The 21150-nt window shown below is 46.9% G+C and overlaps 1 protein-coding gene across 1 annotated transcript in view; it reads right to left on the bottom strand.

Moving 5' to 3' along the window:
• FAM174A (family with sequence similarity 174 member A) overlaps window positions 1-20466 on the bottom strand; it is a 43347-nt gene extending 22881 nt beyond the window's left edge. The window contains exon 1 of the mRNA XM_077289720.1: window positions 20025-20466. Coding sequence (XP_077145835.1) covers window positions 20025-20338 — 314 coding nt within the window. The 5' untranslated portion in view covers window positions 20339-20466. The remainder of the gene's footprint in view (window positions 1-20024) is intronic.
• Between the last annotated feature and the right edge of the window lie 684 nt (window positions 20467-21150).

Here is a 21150-nt window from a genome sequence, read left to right as displayed (position 1 = left end):
TTTTTTTTTGCCTTCCTCTGGATCAACAAGTTAGGGCATGTTAGGTTAGGCTATGGGTTGAACTAGATGGACTTAAAGTCTTCCTTCAACCTTAAAAACTATGTTACTATGTTACTATGATCGCAGTTATAATCCATTGCAATGCACGGGCAATTATTTTGTCATTTCTCCGTCAATACAGCCATGTGAGAGCTTATTTTTTGCAGGTTGAGTTGTACCTTTGAATGACACATTGAATTTGTCATATAACGTAATAGAAAACCGGACAAAAATTCGATGTGCGGCGAAACTGCAAAAAAAAAAAAAAAAAAAAAGTGCAATTCCACAATTGATTTGTGGGTTTTGTATTAACCATGTTCACCAAATGCTAAAACTGACCTGCCATTATGATTCTCGAGACCATTAAGAGTACAAAGATACCAAACATGTATTGGTTTTTGTTTTGTTTTTTATTTTAGAGGTGAAAAAAAAAATCCATATTTCAAAGGAAAAAAAAAATAGCGCCATTTCCGTGACCCGTAACATCTCCAATTTTTGGGATCTGGGGTTGGGAGTGTGCTTTCTTTTGCGCACAGAGCTGACATTTTTATTGATACCATTTTGGGGTAGATACAATGGAATGAAACAATGAAACGTACTGTAGAATTGCACTTTTTTTTGCAATTTCAATATACTTGACATTTTCCAGATTTCAAGTGCATCACATGATAATATAAATGGTGTCATTCAAATGTACAACTCGTCCTGCAAAGAACAAGCTTCTACACGACTATGGGGACAGAAAAATAAAAGAATTTGTTGTTGCCTGAAGTAGGGACACATGCATTTATAGTAATGAATAAAAAAAAAAAACAAACACACTGGGAATTCCTTCCATATGAAATTGTGAACCTTATTAATAATAATAATAATAATCTTTATTTTTTAGTTTCAATAACTTTTTATTTTCAATAACATAGCAATTGAACAACAGATTCCCTTACAAGGGAGCTCAATAAGCTTAGGTCTAAACAAAGAGGAAAAACCATACATATATTAACTCAAATTCGAAAATACAGATATGACGAGACAAGAACATGGGGAGACATAAAAGAGGGAAAATGGGGAGGGAAATGAGATTCTGCACTTTACTTTATGGTAAGCTGCAGTATATTTACAAGACGCAATTATACTTTGTTCCGTTTTATGAGTTCCGCCTCCCCCTCCTCGCACCCCATCCAACGCAGGCTAAACCCCAGTGTCATCAGAATCTCTCACAGGATAATGAAGTCTCAAATAGATAAAGTCAAGGTTTGTTCAAGGTTCGAGTTCGTGTTAAGATCCATCCACGGTTTCCAAATTTGGTGGAAGGCCTCCCACAAATCTTCCCTAGTCGCATGTATACGTTCATATAAGAGGATTGTATTCATTTTATCTCTAACCGATTGGACAGAGAGAAAAGGTGACCTCCAGTTGGTAGCTATATGTAGCTTAGCGGCCATAAGCAGCTGGCCTATCAACCTGTGGAATTTGTTAGAGAAGCCTGGGTACTTGGCTCCCAAAAGAAATGTGGCCGGGTCAGGTTGTATTGCCCCGCCATACATTTTTTCAATTATTAATCCTACTTCCCGCCACATAGTCGAGGCTATCGGACACTCCCACCAAATATGCTTCATATCTCCCACTGCGCCACATCCTCTAAAGCATTTATCTGAAATGTTGGGGTATATAGTGTGGAGTTTACTTGGGACTTCGTATGTTCTGTGTAGGACTTTAATGGATGTCTCTGCCAGGGAGGCTTGATGACTACCCCTGGAAATTGTGTCACAACATCGCCTCCAATTTTCCAAAGTTAATTGAATACCCATGTCTTCCTCCCACTGTTTCATGTAATGTAATTTGTCGACTCCATGTGCCGCATTGAGAGAATTGTATAGCAGAGAAATAGTTCCCCTTCCCAGTGGGTCATCCATACACCTCTGTTCGAAGTTAGTCGCGTGAAAAGGGATTTTATGTTGTAGAAACTGTTCCGCAAAATGGAAAACCTGATAGATACGAAAGGTTTCGTTAACGGATGGATTGTATTTATGGAGGAATTCTTGTCTAGTTAAAATTATATTAAAGGGCGAGCAGAGGTGTTTTAGAGTGGTTATTCCATTAACTTTCCACCAAGCAAAAGAACGTGGGTCAAGTCCTGGTGGGAACATGGGGTTACAGAAGAGGGGGGTCAGTGGGGAGGACTTAGATTGGAGATCAAATTTAAACCTCTCCTTCCTCCAAAGGATCAGGGAATGCGCTGTGAATGGTGCTGTAATGTGTAAGCCTTTTGGTAGTTTTTGTGTGGACCACATGAGGCCAGGTAAGGAAAATGGATGTAAAAGGGACGATTCCAGGCCAACCCATCTCGGAGCATGGTTGGCAGCACAGGCATTAGTCAATTGGGCCAACTGAGCCGACTTGTAATACAGTGTAAAGTTGGGCATGGAAAGTCCCCCAAACCTTCTGTGTATTAACATAGTTTTTTGACGGATTCTGGGTTTTTTCCTTGCCAAATAAACTTCGAAATCATAGAGTGCATCTCGTGTAAAGTCTTATGGGGCAACGGAATGGGGAGGGAGCGGAATAAGTACCGAAATCTGGGCAGGGAGACCATTTTAATTGCATGCAATCTGCCCAACCAAGTCAACTTCATGGCAGACCATCTAGTCAAGTCAGCTCGGAGGTTTTTTATTAACGGGAGATAGTTCCACTTGAATAAGGTCAACTTATGAGTAGTGTTGAGCATTCCGATACCGCAAGTATCGGGTATCGGCCGATACTTGCGGGTATCGGAATTCCGATACCGAGATCCGATACTTTTGTGGTATCGGGTATCGGTATCGAAACAACATTAATGTGTAAAATAAAGAATTAAAATAAAAAATATTGCTATACTCACCTCTCCGACGCAGCCTGGACCTCACCGAGGGAACCGGCAGCGTTGTTTGCTTAAAATGCGCGTGTTTCCTGCCTCCCGCGACGTCACGGCTTCTGATTGGTCGCGTGCCGCCCATGTGGCCGCGACGCGACCAATCACAGCAAGCCGTGACGTAATTTCAGGTCCTGAATGCAGAAATAGGCATTCAGGACCTGAAATTACGTCACGGCTTGCTGTGATTGGTCGCGTCGCGGCCACATGGGCGGCACGCAACCAATCACAAGCCGTGACGTAATTTTAAAATGCGCGCGTGTCCTGCCTCCCGTGACATCACGGCTTGTGATTGGTCGCGTCGCCCATGTGACCGCGACGCGACCAATCACAAGCCGGAACGTAATTTTAAAATCCTGAATGCCTAGAATTAGGCTTCCAGGACCTCAAAATTACGTCACGGCTTGCTGTGATTGGTCGCGTCGCGGCCACATGGGCGGCACGCGACCAATCAGAAGCCGTGACGTCGCGGGAGGCAGGAAACGCGCGCATTTTAAGCAAACAACGCTGCCGGTTCCCTCGGTGAGGTCCAGGCTGCGTCGGAGAGGTGAGTTTAGCAATATTTTTTATTTTAATTCTTTATTTTACACATTAATATGGTTCCCAGGGCCTGAAGGAGAGTTTCCTCTCCTTCAGACCCTGGGAACCATCAGGAATACCGTCCGATACATGAGTCCCATTGACTTGTATTGGTATCGGGTATCGGATTAGATCCGATACTTTGCCGGTATCGGCCGATACTTTCCGATACCGATACTTTCAAGTATCGGACGGTATCGCTCAACACTACTTATGAGAGGTGAGATTGACTCCGAGGTAAGTTATATAATGTTCATTTTTTGTAAATTTGAACTGGGAAATAATATTTGTTTGCATGTCCTTAGTGGTGTTAAGAAATAGAGCTTCGGATTTGTCAACATTAATTTTGAGTCCCGAGATCGACTCAAATCTACGTAGGACTGAAAATAAATTTGGGAGAGTGGTAAGTGGACTGGACAAAGTCAGCAGTAAATCATCCGCAAATAAGCTTGCCTTATATTGTGCGCCAAGTCCCACAGGCCCGAGTATGTTCGGGTTAAGCCTTATTGCCTCAGCTAGTGGCTCCATGGCCATGGCAAACAGGGCTGGAGAAAGTGGGCAGCCCTGCCTCGTCCCCCTTTGTATGTTGATAGGGGTAGGTCTAGTGGACGGGAGTTTCAAATAAGCTGTAGGGCTGTCATACAGTAGTTGGAGGCATGAAATAAGGGTGCGAGGGATGCCAAATCTGGATAGGACTTCAAATAGGTAGGACCATGAGACCGAGTCGAAAGCTTTCTCTATGTCTAAAGCTAATAGTAGCAGGGGTTGTTTGTGGTAGTTTGCTGAGTGTATAATATTTAGATTTCTTCTAATATTGTCAGGGCCTTGTCTATTAGGTATGAACCCCACTTGGTCACGGTGAATAAGGGTAGGTAATAATTTGTTGAGTCTAGTGGTAATGATGGATGTGAAGAGTTTGAGGTCAACATTTAACAACGATATAGGTCTATAATTCTTGGGAAGGAGATGGTCCTTCTTTGGTTTTGGGATTACCGTCACATGGGCAATATAGAATTCAGGGGGCATCTGGGTGCCATTTAGTAGAGCATTACAGTAATTTTTAATGTGTGGTGTGAGGATGTTTGTAAATTTCTTGTAATATAGTGCCGTGAGGCCGTCGGGTCCGGGGGCTTTGTTTTTCTTTAGGTTTTTAATTACTGCAGAAATTTCGTCTTCAGATATTGGCATATGGAGTTGATCTACAGTGGAGTTGGGGATTTTAGGCATTTTTAATTCATCTAGGAAAGAGGATAAGGATTGTGGCGAGGATATCTGTGAAGAGGTATATAGTTTTTGATAGTAGTCTCGGAATGTTTCATATACTATATCCGGGTGTGCGGAAATTCTGCCTTTGGAATCTTTGATGGAGGTGACATTATTTAGGAATTCTTTGTATCTGAGTTTACGTGCCAACATGCCAGATGGTTTATTTGCGTATTTATAAAAAGTTGACTTGGTCCATGTTAACGCTCTCTCTGTTTTATTTGTAAGAATAGTATCTAGTTGTAGCTTAGTGTCTCTGATTTGCTTAATCAAAAAGAGGGAAGTGGTGGCTTGGTTAGCAAGTTCAAGTTCCACAAGCTTGGTCTCTAAGCGTGTTTGTAATTCAGATCTTTGTTTCTTTTTATTGGACGCAATTTTGATTAGTGAGCCAGTAATTAATTTTTTGTGTGCCATCCACACTAATCCAGGGGGAGTGTCATCAGTGGAGTTGGTCTGGAAGTACAGGCCCAGCTCTTTTTTAATTTTAGAGAGAGTAGTGGGGTCAGTAAGTAAGGATTCGTTCAGTCTCCATTTGAATAATTTAGAGGTGGTGACGTTGAATTTAAATGTTGATAGGACATCGTGGTCAGACCATGATAATGGAATATGAAGAGAGAATAGGACCGATGGGATCGTTCTTGTTGTAGTTAGGTGTAGGTCTATTCGCGAATAGGACTGATGTGCAGGTGAGAAGTATGTGTAACCCTTTACAGGACCATTTAATTCCCTCCACACATCAATCAGGCAGTTGTCTTTCATTAAGGTACCGTCACACAGTGGCACTTTTGTCGCTACGACGGTACGATCCGTGACGTTCCAGCGATATCCATACGATATCGCTGTGTCTGACACGCAGCAGCGATCAGGGACCCTGCTGAGAATCGTACGTCGTAGCAGATCGTTTGGAACTTTCTTTCGTCGCTGGATCTCCCGCTGTCATCGCTGGATCGTTGTGACAGCGATCCAGCGATGCGTTCGCTTGTAACCAGGGTAAACATCGGGTTACTAAGCGCAGGGCCGCGCTTAGTAACCCGATGTTTACCCTGGTTACCAGCGTAAAAGTAAAAAAAAAACAAACAGTACATACTCACATTCCGGTGTCCTTCAGGTCCCTTGCCGTCTGCTTCCCGCTCTGACTGACTCCCGGCCGTAAGGCAGTACAGAGCACAGCGGTGACCTCACCGCTGTGATCTGCTTTCACTTTACGGCGGCACTCAGAGCGGGAAGCAGACGGCAAGGGACCTGAAGGACACCGGAATGTGAGTATGTACTGTTTGTTTTTTTTTTACTTTTACGCTGGTAACCAGGGTAAACATCGGGTTACTAAGCGCAGCCCTGCGCTTAGTAACCCGATGTTTACCCTGGTTACCCGGGGCCCTCGGCATCGTTGGTCGCTGGAGAGCGGTCTGTGTGACAGCTCCCCAGCGACCACACAACGACTTACCAACGATCACGGCCAGGTCGTATCGCTGGTCGTGATCGTTGGTAAATCGTTTTGTGAGACGGTACCCTAAGATGTTGGATTTTCTTTTTGTCAGCCTTTGTTATGTCCGAGCGCTTCTGAGCACTGATTAATGATAAAGTTAAAGTCGCCGCACCAAATAAGGTGGTCATACGTAAGAGTGACTAGTTTTGATGTAATTAGCTGAAAGACCGACCTCTGGGAAGCTGCGGGTAAATAGCTATTAACAATGCAAATTGTCTGGTTTTGTGATGTTCCAAGAATAATGAGAAATCTGCCCTCAAGGTCCGAATGTGTGTTGATGAGTTGAAATGGGAAGTTATTTCTAATGAAAGTGGCAACACCCCTCGTTTTTTTATCCCAGCTTGACATATAGTGTTGTAAATAATTGGCATCAAAATATTTAGGGTGGGAAGAGGTGGAAAAATGGGTCTCCTGGAGACAGATAATGTCCGGTACGTGCTTCGAGTAATCAAGAAAGGCTTTCTTACGTTTTATGGGCGAGTTGAATCCTCGGACATTATGAGAAATAACATTACACATTTTTTAGTAAGTATTTACCGCTGAAGAATGAGGAGGCCCGAGCGGGATCCAGATCTGTGTCCCCGATTAGCGGTTGTTGAGTTGACTGATAAGTACAGTGATAATCTCTGTGGGAAAACAATAGGAAGGAAACAAACTGGGGGAAGACAAAGACAAACATAACAAATGATATTAACAAACGGATATCAAATCCGAAAAATATGGCGATCTGGTTTACCATATTAGGTGGAGTACCAGGTGTCGCCAAGCTTAGGCAGCATGTTGTAAACCCGACATTTAGGCCCTTGATAGAAAGATAGGTGTAGAGGGGAGGAAAGAGAAAGAGAAAAGAAAAAAAAAAAGTGGGGGGAGGGGGAAGAAGGAAGAAAAAGGGGGGGAGGAGGGGAGAAGGAGGGGGGGCAAGAAGGAGCGGGGGAGGGGGGAAAAGAAGGGGGGAGGGGGGGGAAGAAGGGAGAAAAGGGGGGGGGAGAAGGAGGAAGGAAGAGGGGGGAGGGAGGGGGTAAGGAAGGAGGGAGGGGGGTGGGGGGAAGGGAGAGAGGGGGGAGGGAGGAGGGGAGGGGGGGAATTGCGGAATGAGAATTGTTAGGGAGAGAAGGGAAAGCAGGGGGGAATCGGAGAGGGGTAGGGTAGGGAAGAAATAGAGTCGATTAAAGATACAGGGGTCTGGTGGACCTCTTGCGATATAGCCAGAGTAGATTATCTATGTAAACGTTCAGTATACAATTACTAGTTCTGGAGAGCTAAAAGGAGAGACGGCAAGAAACTATCATCTCTTTCCCCCCAACTCCAGGAGCAATCAGGACGAGCAACAGCAACCGACATCGCCCCCCCAGGAAACAAGGCAGATGTTCTTGTAAGTTAGACACATCAAACGATCCGTGCGTTTTGGCTCCTCGTTCTGGGGGTGTTCTGCCATTCTCTTGATGGTCTTGGTTTTCTCTGTGGCATGGCTGAAGTCTCTATGGAGACCGGGATCCCAGCTTTAATCATGGCTTGTTTCCCTTCTTCTAGTGTACGGCAGGTGTATAGTTGAGAGTTGTATGTGAAGATGAGGGCGCAGGGGAAGCTCCATCTGTACTTAATCTGTGCCGTCTGCAAAGCTGTTGTTACTGGTTTGAGGGATCTCCTTCTGGCGAGTGTGGTTGATGCGATATCAGCATAAATATGTACTGAAGATGGCAGTCCCAGCAGAACAGGATTATCTCTTGCAGCATTCAGGATTACTCGTGCCTCCTCATAATGTAGTTTTAGGATCACATCCCTGGGCACATCATTAATGCGCGGCCTTGCCCAGGGCTCTATGGATTCTGGTGATATGTAGCATGGACTGTTCTGTGTCAGGGAGTAGCGCAGTGAAAAGAGCGGTAGCAGTGTCTTTGAGTGCTACAATATTTTCGGGAAGCCCCCTGATCCGCAGATTACCCCGACGTGATCTGTTCTCATAGTCTTCGCATCGGAGTTCTAGTTCTGCAACACGCTCTGCATGTAGTTTGAGGGTTTCACGATCCTCTTCTAAGGCGTCTGCAGTGGCATCCATCTTTTCCTCCAGGGCCACCGTACGCTGCATAATGTCCTGTATCTGGGAGGAGATCTTCTGCATAGCTGAGGCAAGTTCTGACCGGAAAGTTTCTTGCAAGGACCTGGTAAGAGCTGCTGTGGAGATCGCTGTCTCCATGTGGGGACCGGTCTCGTCTTGGTCTATAATATCTCCCGCGCTCCCTGCAGAGGCCGAGGGGAGAGAAGTCGTAGTAGTCATCTTGGAAGTGTCCCGCCGCTCTGGAAAAGATCCGCGATGTTACGGGCCGGTGTTTGTGCCGCGCCTCCCTTCTTAGGCATCGCCAGGGAGAGAGTCACCTGAGAGTGCAGTGAGTCCAATTGCGGTGCGTTTGGCGTAGTTCAGGTGCTGATTAGGGCCCAAATAAGTAGGTCGGGTAGCGGAGATCAGCAAGACATGACTGTCACCTCCGAGGACCGCACATGCGCCTCTGAGAGGAGGATTTTTTTATGTAATCCTCATAATGTGCACAGAATTAGAGCTCAACATGGACACTAGGTGTCGCTATTGTATCAGTGAAGACGATTGGTGACCAGCTGAGTCTTTTTTGTGTATTATAGAATGTATCACCAGTTCTTAGATTGAGCACTAGGTGTCGCTAAATGTCTGTCTTCTAGGGCACCCTCTTTATCTCAATGTATATGAGTCTGAAGTGAAAAGATGCCCAAAGGTCAAATAGAAAGCGTTTTTTTTTTTGTTTTTTTTAGAAGACAGTCTCTTTCTCTAAGCGGCAAAAGGGGTTATTGTGCTGTTGATTTATGAGTCCCAGGAGGACACCGGTGACACAGGGGGGCTGTGGTCCGAGTACTATATGAATATTTGTTGCGCAATAAGTTGTTAAAAATGCGGTTAATCTTCTGTAAGCGTGACTCAGAAGTTGGTGGGAGAAAGGCAGCAGTAAGGAAGATGCAGCGCTGAGTTGTGGAGGAGAGGTGGCCACAGTCAGAGTAAGGCACACACTTATGCTCTCTGCAGCCCCCTGCAGGAGCGACAAGATGGCGCCGGGAACTCCCCAGGAGCCACTCCGTTCGCAGGATCCCACCGCCCCAGTCACAAGGCCGTCGGACCAGGTGGGGCACTGAGCGTCGCTGCCGACAGCAAGCTCTCCGGGCTCCCCCCCAGCAAGCGCGACCCCTCTACCGTCCGGTCCCGTCCACAGGGGGCAGTGGCCGGAGCCCCGCGTCGCGCAGACTCGCACCACACGCAGGAGCACCGATAAGCGATAGATCGCGCAGGTGTGAGCGGAGAGCCGGGGCGGCGGAGAAGCAGCTTGGGAAGGGGGCAATGTGTACCTTCCCGGCGTCACAGCAGTCCGCCGCGCTCTTGGTCTGTGGAACTCCCAAGATGGCGGCGTCTGTATCGCGCCTTCGTCCCCTCACTGAGAATTGCTGTTCTTGTGCCGGGGTAATGTGCTCTTATTGCTCTCCGGATCCCCCTAGGGTGCTTGTAATACCTTCTGCCAGGTAATGGAGGCTTTTAAAGTTCTGTGGGGCTAATTAGATCTCTTGGGAGTCAGTCACAGTGCCGGAGCTCTGGTGAGGTGCGACTGTTCTCCTTCACCATCAGGCCACGCCCCCGTAATCTTTATTTTTTATATAGCGCTAACATTGCTAACAAGCAGTGCTTTACAGTTTGCACACATTATCAGCACTGTCCCCGATGGGGCTCACAATCTAAATTCCCTATCAGTATGTCTTTGGAATGTGGGAGGAAACCGGAGAACCCGGAGGAAACCCACGCAAACATGGTGAGAACATACAAACTCAATGCAGATGGTGTCCAAGGTGGGATTAGAACCCAGGACTCCAGCGCTGCAATGCTGCAGTGCTATCCACTGAGCCACCGTGCCGCCCTCGGGTGAAGTCACTGCTCTATAGGACCCTCAGTGACACACTGACAGGAGACAATGGCTCCTGCAGTGCATCACTGAGGTTACCCGAGTTCAAAGTCTTACTTTATGGCAATTGCTGCCTAGGAAAATTTCTCACACAGCAATGGCATAAAGTGAGACTTGGGACTATTTTTTTTTTTTTTACAGCGGCGGAGGAATACAGTGGCGGAAGGATACCTTTCTCCCGTCATTGTGTTCCTGGAGTCCCTAGAGAGTGGTCGCATCAGCTGATGCTGCCGTTCTCTACGGGAGATCGTCGTGGGACACTCGTGGATTTCTGCGGACAGGGAGTATATTGGATGTTTGTTATTTTAATCTTTTTTACAGATGACACTGGCTTCGGGGAACAAAGTGACAAGTAATGGTGAGTATGTAATCTATGTTTAATGTACTGTATGTAGCATGCATGTAGCATTTATTTATTTTTTTACATTCAACACATTAGCCGGTTGATGGGACTACTACTGTCCCATCATTGGCTAATGTGTCAATCACTGTCATTGTAGCAGGCATCGTCCGATGGGACTTGTAGTCCCATCGGACGATGCCTGCACAGACACAAAGACCCCAGGCAGCCCGTACAGATCCTCCCGGCAAGCAGCACAGACCCCCGAGAGGCCGCACAGACCCCCGAGAGGCCGCACAGATGCCCCCGGCAGGCAGCACTGACCCCCGAGAGACCGCACTGACCCCCCGCAGGCCTGCACAGACCTCCGAGAGGCCAGACAGACCCCATTATAGTGCATTACTGCACTATGGGAACTTCTGATTCCGGGATCCGATATCGCAAAAATATCGGAACTCGGTATCGGAATTCTGATACAGCGAATATCGGGTGATACCCGATATTTGCAATATCGGAATGCTCAACACTAATTGTAATCTCTGTGCCCCTGAAGTCTCGGTATGCAAATTTGCATATCGAGACTTCCGGGGCACAGAAGTTACAGTGAAAAACAGGTGCATGCGCAATGATGTGCTGTATGCTTTGCCCACAGTTGGGCAAAGCATACTGCGCAGGCGCTAGAGCCGAATCCACTGCACAACTGCAAAAAAAGTGCGATCTGTGCTATTCACAGATCGAGTTGCGTCTGACACGCCGAGGAGCGGAGGGAGAAACAGCGATTTAACAACGCCCATTTGCCAGACCAGCATGATTGACAGCCGAAAACGCCGAGTTTACTAAGGTATTTTGGCAGCAAAGGTGGGGAATCAGGGGACAATAAAGACACTATTGTAAAGCACAGCTCAGGCCCTATGGAACGCTATTTTTAGCTCATACTGAAAAAAACGGGGTGACAGGTTCCCTTTACGGCCAAGTGCACACGTTCAGTATTTCTAAGCCAAAACCAGGAGTGGGTGAAAAATACAGAACTTGTGCGTATGTTTCTATTATACTTTTCTCTGACTGTTCCTCTCCTGGTTTTGGCTTAGAAAGACTGATGCAAAACACTGACCAAATACTGAACGTGTCAACGTGGCCTAAATAAGTAATCCATACTGACCCATTTCATCCCTTCCACTCCATTCCATTAACACATCCTTGATCCTCCTTGTTGAAGACACCCCATGACCCCTATAGACAATCACTGGGCATAAAACCACCGACGATCGGCTGCAGTGCTCAGGATGTGACTGTTGCAGCCAAGATAAACAAAAGATAAGTAGGGAGTATCAGGGATGTGGAACCCTGAAATAGCCAAGTACCGTATATATTAGTTATTTTAGTTCCTCAGCCCATTTTATTCTGCAGATTACTATGTATAGTAAATATTTATTACTACCAACCTTGCAAGGAAAATAACGGCAGCCTGTCTGATGTGAGCTCCTACACGCAATCAACAGTAGGTCATTCAAAATTATTCATTGGCTTTCAGGGAGCATTCTGCATATGCTGAGAAGCAATTCTCAAGTAATAACAGGTGGCAGACTGTCTATTGTAATATTCAGATTGTGCATAATTGTGACACGTTAGCAGCTTAATGTCAGACAGAAACACTCAGATCTCGCTCTATTACTGCATTAATTGGCATTTTAGAAAGCAACAAGCAAAGTTTTCTTGTGGGTTTGGATTGTGAAGATTCTGCCGGTAGACAGATGAGCCCCCCACTGACAACATGAGAAGTGTGCGATCCACACGTGAATCAATAACACATGCGCACGACCTTGTGATGTGATAACTCACGGCGGTGAAACAGAGGCTATATAACTTTATGTTTCCATAAAACATTTATTGTAAAAACCTGTCTCTTCCATAATAGTGGCTATATATATGATGTATCGCACAGCCGTCTGCATCACATTCTGCCATTCTAAATTTCTACTGTTGTTGGAAAGCAAAAAGCAGGACAATTTCCATTGCACTTACAACCAAATCATGGGAAGAAGACACAGAAATAGCTTTTCATCATACGTGATTAGGGATGATTGAAAAGCTTTGGATAACTCCTTATCCAAATAGCTGCATTGGAAACCCGGAGTGCACCCCATAATCAGCTATTCAGTGCCACAGCTGTATGTGTCGCGGCTGTTTCACTGTCAGTCTGTTGGGCTCTCCATGCATGTGTTGTGACTGTCACACAGCCGCGACATATGCAGCTGCGGTGCCGAACAGCTGATTATCACGAGCGATCCAGGTATCCGGGTTCCCGATGCATCTATTCAGTAAGCGCTATAGCTATTCAGATAAGGAGTTATCCAGAGCTATTCGCTCATACCTAGTGAATATATATGGAAAATCGACAAGATAATTCCAGAAGGGAACTATTTATTTACAGGATAAGCGATAACTTTGATAGGAGGAGTGCCTCTAAGTTATTACCGTCTTAATATATTGCAATCATCCTATTATAAAGCACTGTGTACTTACAATTGCTCATTTTGCCTTTCTACCTGGTTAATTCACTTTTCCATTAGGTCTATGACATCACGAGAGTAAAAACTGTTGAATCCTTCTAAGCTTTATGTAGAAACCGGAGGTCTCTTCTCCCCTGCTTGAGTCAGCATTAGAACTACAATCCTACATCACTGCCAAGTCCCTTTGGGGAAGGAGCAGAGTAGCTGGGTCAGGGGTTGAGAAGGGGCAGAGCTGAGCTGCCAGGGACTTTGAGGTGACATAGAATTGCAGTTCTAATGGTGACTCATTCATCACATCATGTCAAGACCTAGTTGAAAAGAATTAACTGGTTAGAAAGGCAAAATAAGAACACAGTGCCATATAATATGATGCTTGCAATATAGTAAGAGGATAAAAGCATTGATGGGAGTGTTTCTTTAACAGATCAGTTGGGAATCCCAGTGGTTAGAACCTCACCAATTGACCTTAACATGGCACTTTTGTCACCACTAGAATTGGATGATCATGCATTCTATGTCAGTCATTCCACTCAATCTTTACGGGACTGCCGAGTGCAGAGCTTGACTTTTTTTTTTGGCAGTGGATGGATTGTTGGAACAGTCGAGCATATGCATTGCGACTCCATTCGGCCCCGTTCTGGTGACTAGTTGGTAGTCTCAGTGATTGGACTCCCCATAGCCGATCTAAGCCATGAACTTATTCTGTGGAGATGTCATGACTTCTCTTCAGGTGGCATCCCCTTTAACCCCTCCAAGGCATGGGCCGCACACGTATGGCGCTGAGGGAAGAAAATTTCTGCAAACTGCAGTACATGTACGGCGTGAAGATTGTGCGTACTTACTCATAGATCCAGCTTCGTTCCAGCCCGAAGCTGTCAGTTTTGACATGCTGGTTATCAAAAATACAACAGACTTGAAGCCATTTTTTTAATTTATTTAGTTATAGTGCAGGCGCCGGCTGATGAATACTCCATCAGCAGCGCCTGCTCTCACTGTTATTAGTGGCAGCAGACATAGGCTGATTGGAGTAGTACTCTCTCCTCAGCAGACGCCTCTGACTGGAGGTAAACTTTTTACCGCCGGTCACAGCTGCTGGCTGTCAGATGAACGGCAACTCTCTGATCGGCGATAATACAACATACACACGCACCATATATGCCGTAGGCACAATACACACACACGAAAGCACGCACGCACCGTATATGCCGTAGGCACAACACACGCACGGTATATGCCATAGGCACAACACACGCACCGTATATGCCGTAGGCACAACACACGCACCGTATATGCCGTAGGCACAACACACACACACGCACTGTATATGCCATAGGCACAACACGCACGCACGTTATATGGCATACGCACAACACGCACGCACCATATATGCCATACGCACAACACGCACCGTATATGCCGTACACACACACCGTATATGCCGTACGCACAAGACGCACGCACCGTATATGCCGTACACACAATACGCACGCACCGTATATGCCGTACACACAATACGCACGCACCGTATATGCCGTACACACACGCACCGTATATGCCGTATGCACAGCACGCACGCACCGTATATGCCGTACGCACGCACCGTATATGCCGTACACACGCACCGTATATGCCGTAGGCACAACACACACGCACGCACGGTATATGCCGTAGGCACAACACACACACACGCACCGTATATGCTGTAGGCACAACACACACGCACGCACCGTATATGCCGTAGGCACAACACGCACGCACGCACCGTATATGCCGTAGGCACAACACGCACGCACGGACCATATATGCCGTAGGCACAACACACACACACGCACGCACCGTATATATGCCGTAGACAACACACAACTCCCCGCACCTCACAATGGGGCAGCGGATGCGTTGGAAAACTGCATCCGCTGCCCCCGTTGTGCGGCGCATTCACAGCTAGCGTCGGTGCGCCGCAACGTCGCATAGCGACGTGCAGTGCACGACGCTAGTGTGAAAGTCGCCTAAGCCCATAAGGATGAATATAAGGCTATGTGCACACGTTAGGATTTTCTGCAGAATTTTCCTGAACAAAAACGGACTTTTTCTGCAGGAAATCCGCATGCGTTTTTTTCGTGTTTTTACAGCGTTTTTTCCCGGAGCTTTCTCAATGCAATAAATAGTGGTAAAAACGTGAAAAATCCACAAAATTAATGAACATGCTACGTTTTCTTACCACAATGCGTTTTTTTCGTGGAAAAAAACGCAACATATGCACATGAACAGAGAACAGAGTCCCAAATAAAGACCCTGCCCCCCCCCCCCCACATAGGCCGCACAGAAGCATAAGAATCTCATTATCTGAAAATTACAAATACAGATTAAACAAAAACCACAAGGCTGATGTTATTTTAACCAGTGCAACGGCACCAACCTGACAATGCCTGTAGTTTACTAAGCAAAATCCTGATGACAGGTTTACTTTCAGCGTTAGAGCAGAACTTCTCAGCAAGCTCAGACAACAAAACCCAGTTGTATGCAAATCCAGGAAGTTTTTTTTTTTTAAGTGAAAAAACAAACAAACAAAAACACATCCTTTAGGCTACGTTCACACATTCAGTATTTTACATCAGTATCTGTAAGCCAAAACCAGGAGTGGGGGAAATATGCAGAAGTGGTGTATATGTTTCTATTCTACTTTTCCTCCGATTCTTCCACTCCTGGTTTTGGCTTAGGGTATGTGTCCACGTTCAGGATTGCATCAGGATTTGGTCAGGATTTTACGTCAGTATTTGTAAGCCAAAACCAGGAGTGGGTGATAAATGCAGAATTGGTGCATATGTTTCTATTATACTTTTCCTCTAATTGTTCCACTCCTGGTTTTGGCTTACAAATACTGATGGAAAATCCTGACCAAATCCTGATGCAATCCTGAATGTGGACACATACCCTTACAAATACAGATTTAAAATAATGACCAAATACTGAATGTGTAACTTGGACTTACACTGCCTGCACGATTAATTTGAAAATATTTTTAATTAAAGGGAACCTGTCACCCCCTCCCCCCCCAGTCGTTATAAACTAAAAGAGCCACCTTGTGCAGCAGTAATGCTGCATTCTGACAAGGTGGCTCTTTTAGTTCTGGGTGCTGTAACTAGAGAAATAATCAGTTTTATAATTTATCTGAAATACCTGCTCCTCAGTCAAGGAGGCCGGCGTTTCCCCCCTGCTTTAGACGCCACACAGCCGTCACTCACATCTTCTTGGCGCCGCCTCCTCCTCAGCAGCGCTGTTTTCAAAATAGTCGGCGCCTGCGCTCTTTTCCCCTGCCTGGTGCAGGCGCAGTGAACGCTGGCCGTCTTTCCTTATATGCAGCCCTGCTTACTGCGCCTGCGCGGCCGCCCTGCCTCTGAATCCCAGCCCCGCAGTGACTTATGATTTATTCACATTGCGGGGCTGGGATTCACAGGCAGGGTGGCCGCGCAGGCACAGTCAGCTGGGCTGCATATGAGGAAAGACGGGCAGCGCTCACTGCGCCTGCACCAGGCAGGGTAAAAGAGTGCAGGCGCCGGCTATTTTGAAAAAAGCGGTGAGGAGGCGGCGCCCTGGCGCAAAGATGTGAGTGACAGCTGTGTGGTGTCTGAAGCAGGGGGAGAAACGCCGGCCTGCTTGACTGAAGACAAGGTATTTCAGACAAATTATAAAACTGATTATTTCTCTAGTTACAGCACCAAGAACTAAAAGAGCCACCTTGTCAGAATGCAGCATTACTGCTGCACAAGGTGGCTCTTTTAGTTTGAAACGACTGGGGGGGGGGGGGGGGTGACAGGTTCCCTTTAAAAAAAAAAGCAATGGCCAGTTTAAGATCTATTTAGAAAAAAAGAAAAAAAATGGATGAAAAAAAAAAAAAAAAATGGATGCAACTAAAATTACACGATAGAGAAAAAAAAAGGATGGTCTGACAAGTTAGTATGCTGTCCGTTTATTTCTCGGACATCACAACGGCCCATAGAGTTTCATCGATACACGCACACATCAGTTTGCAGCCAACCTGGTGTACTGTGGAAATTCCTCCATGGGAAGTGTCAACAGAGCAGACAGAAGTGAAGCAAACCAGATAAAGGCTGAGGAAGGCTGGATGCAGCCGTAACAGGTAGTGTTTTTAATTAAAAAAAAAAAAAATCTTTTACATGATACTTTTGTTTTATCGGTATGTATTGGAGTTATTGCTTTTTTCTCGACGGGAGACCTTTATCAGGTTTGTTTCTCTTCTACCATGTCCCCGGTCCGTGAGACTCAGCATGTCTTATTCTCATCCGCTTTGCAGATCATCCAGAAATGTTTATGGCGATCCGTATAAAACACATGACACATAAGAGTCTTTGCGCTTTAGCTTTTATCCCCGTTTCATCAGTTTTTAAACTGATCCATTGCAGAGTCAATGGATAAAAATACTGTCAGACAGGCTACCTGCTTCTATGGGAGTAAAAAACAGAAGCAACTGAGATGACACCTGGGGTGGGGGGTCCACTATTCAGACAACCCCTTCTCAATCACTATATTAATCCCGTAAAAAATAATGGCAGCTACATTTACCTACGATGGGAGGCGCTATTTCATCAATGTCGGCACCTGCTCACCCAGGGCTCGATTGACATTGTTACGTCACATGAGCCCTGCAGCAAAACAGCGGGAACTTCCTTCACACACAACTGACATTCGGAGGGGGCTATAGAGCATCAGCAGTTCTAACCTCCACCGATTGTCAGTATTGTCCGAGGGAAGTGGCTGCAGGACTTATCTTGCTTCTGAAAAGGCCACCACTGAACAGAGGCCAGACGGAGTCCACAGTAACTCTGCTGCCTCATTATAGTGAATGGATCCATCGGGGGTTTCATCTGTCACATCACTCGCGGATTTAGATGGAAACCCCAAAGTAAGTGCTCAGCGTAGAGCGACAGATAATGGTTATATAAAATGTTCCCAATAAAAGCTTCAACTAAATCCACAAAAAAGCAAGTCCCCACTCAAGTCTGCCATATGTTAATGGAAACATAGGGGCTTCCATGTTACTTGCAGCACAAAGGCTCTGGAAAAGCAAAATGGTTCTTCACCCCCCAAAGAAACTCAGCAAATTCTCCGGTCCCAAATCCAAATGACCCCCCTCCCTCTGAGCCCCAGTGTGCCTAAACCACATTTAGGGCCAACATATTTGGCATGTCTGTGGTGATGAGATCCGCCTAATTTACAGGTGCGTGTCTCCAGAAGTATGAGCTGGGCATAACGTACTGGTCACTACAGCGTACTGGTTACTATAAGGTACTGGTCACCACAGCGTACTGGTCACTACAGCGTACTGGTCACTATAAGGTACTGGGCACTATAAGGTACTGGGCACTATAAGGTACTGGGCACTATAAGGTACTGGGCACTATAAGGTACTGGGCACTATAAGGTACTGGGCACTACAGAGTACTGGTCACTACAGCGTATTGATAACTACAAGGTACTGGTTACTATAAGGTACTGGTCACTATAAGGTACTGGGCACTACAGAGTACTGGTCACTATAAGGTACTGGTCACTATAAGGTACTGGGCGCTACAGAGTACTGGTCACTACAGCGTACTGGTCACTATAAGGTACTGGGCACTATAAGGTACTGGTCACTACAGCGTACTGGTCACTACAGCGTATTGATAACTACAAGGTACTGGTCACTACAACGGCAGTTTACAATTTCCACTTAGCAACATCCACTGCTGCTTGCTTCTGGAAATCACCCATGGAGTCCAAATTGTCACTACACCTGTAGATAAATTCCCAAAGGGATATAATTTCCAAAATGGGGTAACTTGAGGGGGGATTCTGCTTTTCTAGCACTTAGGGGGCTCTTTATATGGAATCCGCAAACTGTTGTAGGAAACTCTGTGCTCCAGGAGGCAAATAGCGCTCCGTCCCTCCGTATAGCTTAGGCTACTTTCACACCAGCGTCGGGCTCGGCCCATCGCAGTGCGTCGGGCCGAGGTTACCGACGCTAGCATTCTCTGCGCCGCACAATGGGGGCAGCGGATGCATTTTTCCAGCGCATCCGCTGCCCCATTGTGAGGTGCGGGGAGGTGGGGGCGGAGTTCCGGCTGCGCATGCGCGGTCGGAAAAAGCGGACCGTCGGGAGCAAAAAACGTTACATGTAACGCTTTTTGCTCCCGACGGTACGCCACAACACGGCGCAGCCGTCGCACGACGGTTGCGACGTGTGTCAATGTGTCGCAAATGCGTCGCTAATGTTAGTCAATGCAGAAAAACGCATCCTGCAAGCACTTTTGCAGGATGCGTTTTTTCGGCAAAACGACGCATTGCGACGTATTGCAGTTAACGCTAGTGTGAAAGTAGCCCAAGCGGCCCTGTACAGACACATATGGGGGATTCCTGCCATGTGTAGCCATCTGCATTTGTTTATTTCAGTTCTGAATGGGGTCTAAGGGGTAACGTTTCTCCTTATGGAGAGTGACATACCAGCTGGCTTGTCAAGGTAAGGAGGGAATTTAAATATGCAAATTGCCTCTGCTGAAAAAGCAGCCAAAGCCTAGCCAAATCAGTTCTCATGCTTCGCACTGACGAGGGCCAACAGCCCGAAACACCGTGTCTGCGAATTGAGATACTGATTTGGCTTTTATCCTAAGTCATATTGCATAAGTCATATTGTGACTTGTAGGATCACTACTTCCAACAGGTGGCGCTATAGAGTTAAGTCCTCTTTTTTTCAGCAGAGGCAATTTGCATAGTTCTGAATGGATAATTTTTCGGGAAGTGACCCTGCGCTCCTCTAGCGTCCTGGGCATCTGCAGCGCTTGAAAAGAGGGTCCATGAAGGTCCTAAGCTGAGCTGGAGAAGTGTGACGTCACGTATGACGTCATGCCCTGATTACGTCACCTGCGCTCACCTGATCGTCCTGATCACGAAGTAGATAATGACGGCCGCGCTCACCACCACCAGCACGGCCAGGGCCCTCTGGGTCTGCGGCTTCGGGGCGGCTGGAGCGGCTATGGTGGAGGCCAGTTCGCCCTTGGCGCTGTGCGCACTGCTCCCATTGGCGGGGGCAGGAGGCTGCGGAGCGCTGGCCCCGGTTGGCGATGCTATGGCGGCTGCAGTGGGGCCCGGGGAGCTGAGTACGCCGGGCACAGAGCAGGCAAAGAGCAGCACGCACAGAACGCAGGTCACCCAGGCGGGGGGCGGCACCGAGCAGCCCGCACACATCCTCCCGCCGCGGCACCCCACCTCCCCGCTGCCCGGGGGAGAGGACGCCTAGTTCCACGTCACAGCGCACGGACACGGCTCCCAGCGACTCCGCTAGCACTTCCTGGTCTGAGAGCGCACACTGCGTGGTTGCTAGGCGATAGGCAGCTGTACGCGATGACGTCACACGCTATAGGGGCGGCGCCTCTGCATGAGTTGGCGTCTTCTGTGTGTCACTTGTATGTTGTGTATCTGAGTGCAGCGTGTAGTGTGCGGTGTCCTGTAGGGTTCCTCCTCACTGATATCATGTAGGGTTCCTCCTCACTGATATCATGTAGGGTTCCTCCTCACTGATATCATGTAGGGTTCCTCCTCACTGATCTCCTCCTCACTGATCTCCTCCTCACTGATCTCCTCCTCACTGATCTCCTCCTCACTGATCTCCTCCTCACTGATCTCCTCACTGATCTCCTCGGCTGTCAGAGCTCGGAGTATCTCAGCGTCTGGATCTTCCCTTCATGGGCCACGGTCACACAGGGCAGATCTGCTGCAGAGTTTCTTTGTGGATTTGCACGTGGACAATCCACAATGGAACACAAGCCGGGAAACAGAAGATTTCACCAAATCCCATACACACGGCGCTATAGCTATCTGCAAGAAAATCTGCAGCGTCTCCTGAGTAGAGTTGGGCAAGTCTGTTCGGAATCGGTCACCGAATCTGAAGTTGCCATACTGGTGCAGAAGTTATGTGTGACGATCGGTTCCGAACATATTCGGTCTTTTCTACTCCCATTAACTCCAATTACGTTCAGCGAATATTGCAAAAAGAATAT

Source organism: Ranitomeya variabilis, chromosome 1 (assembly GCF_051348905.1).
Source record: "Ranitomeya variabilis isolate aRanVar5 chromosome 1, aRanVar5.hap1, whole genome shotgun sequence".
In the NCBI taxonomy this organism is placed as follows: Eukaryota; Metazoa; Chordata; class Amphibia; order Anura; family Dendrobatidae; genus Ranitomeya; species Ranitomeya variabilis.
Note: the sequence above shows the minus strand (reverse complement) of the source record. Positions and strands in the feature narration are given on the sequence as shown.